Source organism: Entelurus aequoreus, linkage group LG16 (genome assembly GCF_033978785.1).
Source record: "Entelurus aequoreus isolate RoL-2023_Sb linkage group LG16, RoL_Eaeq_v1.1, whole genome shotgun sequence".
NCBI classification, from domain to species: domain Eukaryota; kingdom Metazoa; phylum Chordata; class Actinopteri; order Syngnathiformes; family Syngnathidae; genus Entelurus; species Entelurus aequoreus.
The window spans coordinates 2,650,722-2,659,153 of NC_084746.1; the positions used below are offsets into that span (position 1 = coordinate 2,650,722).

General features: G+C 40.6%; 1 protein-coding gene across 2 annotated transcripts in view; it reads left to right on the top strand.

Moving 5' to 3' along the window:
• The window catches only part of LOC133631506 (transmembrane protein 236-like), an 11,503-nt gene extending 4,877 nt beyond the window's left edge, over window positions 1-6,626 (top strand). For both annotated transcript variants that reach the window (XM_062023777.1, XM_062023778.1), the window contains exon 4: window positions 4,598-6,626. In XM_062023777.1, the coding sequence (XP_061879761.1) occupies window positions 4,598-5,238 (641 nt within the window). In that variant the 3' untranslated portion in view covers window positions 5,239-6,626. The remainder of the gene's footprint in view (window positions 1-4,597) is intronic.
• Window positions 6,627-8,432: the final 1,806 nt, after the last annotated feature.

Here is an 8,432-nt window from a genome sequence, read left to right on the forward strand (position 1 = left end):
ACAAAACTCACGTGGCACGAAAGGAGCAGGATGAACTATGACAGGAACAGAGTGGACAGAAGTAGACGGAGCTACAACGACAAGTATAAATGACAATAATCCAGCAGTGACTGGAGGGCAGGGCAGGTATAAATAGCAGCTGGCTGATTGGCACCAGGTGTGGCCCGGTGCCAATCAGCCACAGCTGAGGGGACAGCAAGCACTCAGAGAGACAAATGGGAAATAACCAAAATAAGAGCGCTGACAGGAAATGACAGAGGAAAAACCAAAACATAACTAAACTGTCAGGGACAAGCCTGACAATGGTAAGAGTCATTCAAATAACTATAACATATAGAACATGCTATACGTTTACCAAACAATCTGTCACTCCTAATCGCTAAATCCCATGAAATCTTATACGTCTAGTCTCTTACGTGAATGAGATCAATAATATTATTGGATATTTTACGCTAATGTGTTAATCATTTCACACATAAGTCGCTCCTGAGTATAAGCCCCGGCCAAACTATGAAAAAAACTGCCACTTATAGTCCGAAAAATACGGTACATACTGCTGTTAATGTATATTTTATTCTGACATCCCTGAAATAATTGATACCATTATTTGATTACTGCAAACATTTATAAGGATAATGATTAGAGATGTCCGATAATGGCTTTTTTGCCGATATTCCGATATTGTCCAACTCTTAATTACCGATTCCAATATCAAGCAATACCGATATATACAGTCGTGGAATGAACACATTATTATGCCTCATTTTGTTGTGATGCCCTGCTGGATGCATTAAACCAGTGTTTTTCAACCACTGTGCCGCGGCACACTGGTGTGCCGTGAGATACAGTCTGGTGTGCCGTGGGAGAATAAGCGGTTTCACCTATTTGGGTTAAAAATATTTTTTTGCAAACCAGTATTTATAATCCGCAAATTATGTGCCGTTGTTGAGTGTCGGTGCTGTCTAGAGCTCGGCAGAGTAACCGTGTAATACTCTTCCATATCAGTAGGTGGCAGCCGGTAGCTAATTGCTTTGTAGATGTTGGGAAAACAATGGTTTGTCTTGAGGCAGCATGCAGGTAAAAAGGTATCTAATGCTCAAAACAAAAATAAAGAAAAGGCATTGAAGCTTAGGTAAGGCTATGCAGAACGAAACTAAAACTGAACAGGCTGCAAAGTAAACAAAAACAGAATGCTGGACGACAGCAAAGACTTACCGTGGAGCAGCAGACGGCGTCCACAAAGTACGTCCGTACATGACATGACAATCAAGAAGGATAGCGTCTGCACAACTTAAACAGTCTTGATTGCCAAAACAAAGCAGGTGCGCAGAATAGTGTTCAAGGAAGACATGAAACTGCTACAGGAAAATGCCAACAAAACAGGAAAAGCCACCAAAATAGACAAGAAGTAAAACACTACACACAGGAAAACGTCAAAAAACTCAAAATAAGTCAGGGCGTGATGTGACAGGTGGTGACAGTACACCTACTTTGAGAGAGTTCAAACCCCGGCCGAGTCATACCAAAGACTATAAAAATGGGAGCCATTACCTCCCTGCTTGGCACTCAGCATCAAGGGTTGGAATTGGGGGTTAAATCACCAAAAATTATTCCCGGGCGCAGCCACCACTGCTGCTCACTGCTCCCCTCACCTCCCAGGGGGTGATCAAGGGGGATGGGTCAAATGCAGAGAATAATTTCACCGCACCTAGTGTGTGTGTGACAATCATTGGTACTTTAACTTAACTTAACTTAACTTAACAAGAGTATATTGATGCATGGTTGGTAATCAATCAATCAATCAATATTTATTTATATAGCCCTAAATCACAAGTGTCTCAAAGGGCTGTTATGGTTTAAAGTCATATCCAACAATTGCGAGAACAACTTTTTATTGTCAATATCGGCTTATGAGTTTCATTTTTTAATAATTTCTGCTGGTGGTGTCCCTCTGGATTTTTTCAATGGAAAAAATGTGCCTTGGCTCAGAAAAGGTTGAAAAACACTGCATTAAACAATGTAACAAGGTTTTCCAAAAGAAATCAACTCAAGTTATGGAAAAAAGTGCCAACATGGCACTGCCATATTTATTATTGAAGTCACAAAGTGCATTATTTGTTTTAACATGCCTCAAAACAGCAGCTTGGAATTTGGTACATGCTCTCCTTGAGAGAGCATGAGGAGGTTGAGGTGGGATGGAGGGTGGGGAAGTAGCGGGGGGTGTATATGGTAGCGTCCCGGAAGAGTTAGTGCTGCAAGGGGTTCTGGGTATTTGTTCTGTTGTGTTTATGTTGTGTTACAATGCGGATGTTCTCCCGAAATGTGTTTGTCATTCTTGTTTGGTGTGGGTTCTGTGGAAAGATGCATATATGTTTAAGACTTCTTTCTCTATTCATAGCCATGTTTGAGCAGCTAGTACTTTTCCTTTGTGTATTCTACCAGTCTCTCTTTGTCTTCAGATTGTCTGTGTAGTGTCTTAAACCATCAGGAATCAGAATCAGAATAGTTTTATTGCCATTGTTTGAGAACGGGTTCACAAACTAGGAATTTTTCTTGGTGCAATCGCGCAACATAAAACACATATAACACATATTTGGTAATAAAAAGAGCTGTAACTGAGCTCTGAATGTGAAATACAACACCCACTGGTTTCTTATCAGTGGTGCGAGGGGGAGATGGTGTTTTCTGTGTGTGAAAAGAAGTTGTTTTTTCCCTTGGAAGGCCAGATCAACTAGAGTAGCCGATAAGTTGATCTCCTGAAATTTCAGTAAAACTTCAAAATATTCCAATTTTGTCTTGATGGTCCTTCTTACTCAGCATATATGTCATCGAAAGAATTTGGGATTGACCAGTAACTTTGATTCCCTGGGAGGAAGAGCTGGTCCGACGCAACAGTTCACAGTGCGGCGCATATTTGTAACAGTGTTAAAGTTGTTTGTTCGGCCACCCTCAGTGTGACCTGTATGGCTGTTGACCAAGTATGCGTTGCATTCACTTGCGTGTGTGAAAAGCCGTAGATATTATGTGACTGGGCCGGCACGCAAAGGCAGTGCCTTTAAGGTTTATTGGCGCTCTGTACTTCTCCCTACGTCCGTGTACACAGCGGCGTTTTAGAAAGTCATACGTTTTACTTTTTGAAACCAATACCTAGGGATGATGTTTGATAAGAAATTATCGAGTTCGAGCTCATTATCGAATCCTCTTATCGAACTGATTCCTTATCGATTATCTTATCGAATCCAGATAGGTTGTTGTATATGGAAAAAAAACAATATTTGGTTTAACAAAAGCTCACCTTTATTTTATAAGAAAAAAATAAAATAAATAAATAAATATTGACTGTTACCCCCCTAAAAAAATTAAATAAATAAATATTGACTGTTGTTACCCAAAGTATATTAAGTGGGATTTTTCAGAAAAACAAATATATACAGTAACACAAAAACAACCTGTCTCTGTGATCACTATAGGTGTATAAATAATAATATAGTGTTATATAAAATCAGTCCCTTGGGCACAAAACTGAAAATAATACAGCTCTCCTCTCCAAAAAGTGCACTTCTGCTGCTATTGGAACATACTAACTACACACACAGGCAGACAGCTAACAAACAATCCAAGACGTCTAATAAAGTTCCAAAGCAGATTAATCCATTTAGGCTCTTTATTGTTGTTTATCTTGCTTTGTCTTTTCCTATCTTAACTTTTGTCTAGCACTGGACTGTTATTTATTTATTTTTTAAACTGAAATACGCACAATGACAAATGTATAAGCTATGTGATTCAATTAACATACTGAAATGTAATACACCTAAATATTAGCTTCACACAAATATACAGTACTATCATCAAACAAATACTTCTGAGTGTTGAAACTACTTTGATGGTGGAAATATACGACTGGCAGCCATTTGAAGTCCTCAAAACATCCATTGAAACAGTGCACAAAAATAGTTTTTCAATAAACATCTTACTATCAAATTTAACCACTTTCCACCTTAATATTGAGTTACATAAACAAGTTAAACAGTTTACTTACAGACTTATCTTTTCCAAGGCTTGTAAGAGCTAACACAACTTGTCTACTTCTCAATTGTCTCAACCCGGAAGTGCCCAAACTAATGACGCGTAGTATTTTCATATTGCCACAAGATGTCAGTAAGAGTCTACAATCAAATGGGCATAACATTGCCCATTTAGGATTCGTTCCCAGGGATTCGAATAAAGAACCAACTCTTTTTCTTTACTATAGTGGCCTCGATAACGGGACCCGGTTCTCAAAAAGGATTCGAGTCTGTGGAATCGGTTCTTTTCTTATCGAACAACCGGGAGAATCGGTTTCGAACATCATCCCTACCGATAATTTTGAAACCGATACCGATAATTTCCGATATTACATTTTAAAGCATTTATCGTCCGATAATATCGGCAGTCCGATATTATCGGACATCCATAATATTGGTAAGTAAAAAGGAATAACAATTTAGTTGGGGGTAAAAAACGACAAAAAGAAAAGCATGTGTAAGTTTGTTTAGTTAGTAATAATGTTGAGAAAAACAATCAATCGTGATCATATTATTTTATCTGCTGTCATTAGAAGCAGACAGTCTGGACCTGACCTTTGACCTGCCGGGGCCCATCCTGACCCACCTGGAACCAGTCAGCTGCGTCTCCGGCCAGCCGCCGTCTGAGGAAGTCCAGCCAAACGACGCCCCGGCGAGTCCAGCGGACCCCAAGAACCAGCCGGTTGCCCCCCGCAGGCTGCAGGGCGTGTCCGGGCGCTCCGTGCCCCTCCGCAGCAAAACGTCCGGCGCCGCTTACCTGTACTCCTCCTCGCCATCACGCCGCTTCGCCGGCCCTCTGGGCTTCCTCCGGAGGAAAGACGTGAGGTCGGAGGTGTTTGTGGATTGTTTCTTGTTCTGGTTCGATACCGTGGAGATGGTGCGGGTGTCGGGCCAGCCGGCGGTCTTCTTCTCCCCCTGGGTGTACCCCGTCTTCATTCTCGCCTTCCTGTCCACGCTGCGCATGGCTCTGGTCCCTCGCAGTCCCTGGTTGTCCTCGGCCGGCGTGGCCCTGCAGGACCTGCCCTTCTTTGTCCTGCGCGTCGCCCTCATGGCCGCTTTCGGACTGGTGACGCCCGTGTTGTACCCGCTGAAGAACGCCCTGGTCGGCCTGGCCTTCTTCTACTTCACCTTCGTCACCAAGATGAAAATATTCAAGAGGCGGAGCATGTTTTGACCAGGAGGAGGAGGACCTGTGGGACAAACTAAGGGTAAATACTACCAGTATTGGCCATTTTTTTTTAGTATTTATTGACACACTTTAATAATGATGATGCGGCATAGCTCGGTTGGTAGAGTGGCCGTGCCAGCGACTTGAGGGTTCCAGGTTCGATCCCCGCTTCCGCCATCCTGTCCTTGGGCAAGACACTTGACCCACCTGCTCCCAGTGCCACCCACACTGCTTTAAATGTAACTTAGATATTGGGGTTTACTATGTAAAAGTGCTTCGAGTCACTAGAGAAAAGTGCTATATAAATATGATTCACTTCACTGCACTAATGATAATGTAACTCTTTCATGTTAAAATACAGCAGAGGTCCTCATTTTTTTCCACTTTAAGGGCCAATATCATGAAAAAATATATATATTAGGGATGTCCGATAATGGCTTTTTGCCGATATTCCGATATTGTCCAACTCTTTAATTACCGATACCGATATCAACCGATATATACAGTCGTGGAATTAACACATTATTATGTCTAATTTGGACAACCAGGTATGGTGAAGATAAGGTACTTTTAAAATAAAATAAGATAAATAAATTAAAAACATTTTCTTGAATAAAAAAGAAAGTAAAACAATATAAAAACAGTTACATAGAAACTAGTAATGAATGAGAATGAGTAACATTAACTGTTAAAGGTTAGTACTATTAGTGGAGCAGCAGCACGCACAATCATGTGTGCTTACGGACTGTATCCCTTGCAGACTGTATTGATATATATTGATATATAATGTAGGAAGCAGAATATTAATAACAGAAAGAAACAACCCTTTTGTGTGAATGAGGAGGGAGTTTTTTTGGGTTGGTGCACTAATTGTAAGTGTATCTTGTGTTTTTTATGTTGATTGAATTAAAAAAAAACAAAAAAACGATATCGATAATAAAAAAACCATACCGATAATTTCCGATATTACATTTTAACGCATTTATCGGACATCCCTAATATATATTTAAATAAAAACAATAATTATGGTGTAACTTACTAATCACATGACTGGAATTTGAACCCTGGTCACAACCCCTCGGAACTTTCAGCCCTCAGCATGTCTCCTCCATTAATGTCTGTAGAACTTTTAGTTTCATTTGGGTAAAGTTGGGTGGGCCACATAAAAAGCTATAAATATTAGTCTTCAGTAGAAAATTCAACTCTGTTAGAGGTGGGAATATTTGGGTACCTCACGATTACTAATCAGGAGCTGCGATTCCATTACAAATGATTTATTGATGCGTCTATAATTGATGTATATTGATGCATTTCTTGTGGTTTCACTACATACGTGTTTAAAAAAACTGCATTTGTAATAAGAAACAGTTCAATTAATTCTCGTGTTTACTCAATTAATTAATGGAAATTAAACTGGAGCATGAGTGCCCTAAAATAAAAAGGAGCTGGTCTGATCTCTCGGTGAAGTGGTTGACATTATTTACAATAACTACAGCGTTTATTGATGTAGTGATTGGAGCACATACTTGTTGCTCACAAAAAACATTCATGAAGTTTGCTTCTTTGATGAATTTATTATGGCTCTACTGAAAATGTGAGGGTCAAAAGTATACATACAGCAATGTTAATATTTGCTTACATGTCCCTTGGCAAGTTTACCTGCAATAAGGTGCTTTTGGTAGCCATCCACAAGCTTCTGCTGGAATTGTTGACCACAAAATTGCTGCAGTTCAGCTAAATGTGTTGCTTTTCTGACATGGACTTGTTTCTTCAGCATTGTCCACACCTTTAAGTCAGGACTTTGGGAAGGCCATTCTAAAACTTTCATTCTAGCCTGATTTAGCCATTCCTTTACCACTTTTGAGGTGTGTTTGGGGTCATTGTCGTGTTGGAACACCCAACTGCACCCAAGACCCAACCTCCAGGATGATGATTTTAGCTTGTCCTGAACAATTTGGCGGTAATCCTCCTTTTCCATTGTCCCATTTAAAGCAGCAGTTCCATTGGCAGCAAAACAGGCCCAGAGCATAATACTACCACCACCATGCTTGACTGTAGGCATGGTGTTCTTGGGATTAAAGGCCTCACCTTTTCTCCTCCAAACATATTGCTGGGTATTGTGGCCAAACAGCTCCGTTTTTGTTTCATCTGACCACAGAACTTTCCTCCAGAAGGTCTTATCTTTGTCCATGTGATGTCAGATGAAACCAAAATAGTTGGGTGCAGTTGGGTGTTCCAACAGGACAATGACCCCAAACACACATCAAAAGTGGTAAAGGAATGGCTAAATCAGGCTAGAATGAAGGTTTTAGAATGGCCTTCCCAAAGTCCTGACTTAAATGTGTGGACAATGCTGAAGAAACAAGTCCATGTCAGAAAAGCAACACATTTAGCTGAACTGCAGCAATTTAGTGGTCAAGTGGTCAAGCAGAAGCTTGTGGATGGTGTTGCGTCGACCAGCATTCCTCCAATGGCGAATTCAAATTGCTAGTCTCTCCCAGATTCTTTTTATGGCACATAAGCTGATGTTTATATTCAATCAACAGGCAGTAGTTGGTATTTTGTGGTTAAATCTCCAAGCTTAGAGGACAAACTGAGACCAATCCAGCACACCAGCGTTCCCCAGCCCGGTCCAGATCGGTCTAGCTCGGTCTCCCCTCAAACCCCCGGAAATCCCGTGATCTTCCCTCTGTCCCCCGCCTGTTGTTTCCCAAGTCTAGCTGTGCTCCTTATCTTAGGAATGTAATGGCAGTCTCAACAAAGAGAATAAACAGCGCTCTGACTCTAACCAAGGACACTCGAATCCAAGCACTTTGTACCACACGAGACATTAGCTGATGTAAATATGACTATAGGAGTTTTTAGAAAGAAGTAACACTTAAATATGGATATGATTCTGATCTGCTACCAAAAGCGCCTTATTGCAGGTAAACTTGCCAAGGGACATGTGAGCAAATATTAACATTGCTGTATGTATACTTTTGACCCTCACATTTTCAGTAGAGCCATAATAAATTCATAAAAGAAGCAAACTTCAAGAATGTTTTTTGTGAGCAACAAGTATGTGCTCCAATCACTACATCACAACAAAATAAGAGTTGTAGAAATGATTGGAAACTCCAGACAGCCATGACATGATGTTCTTTACAAGTGTACGTACACTTTTGACCACCACTGTATGTATCTTCCACCTAATCCAC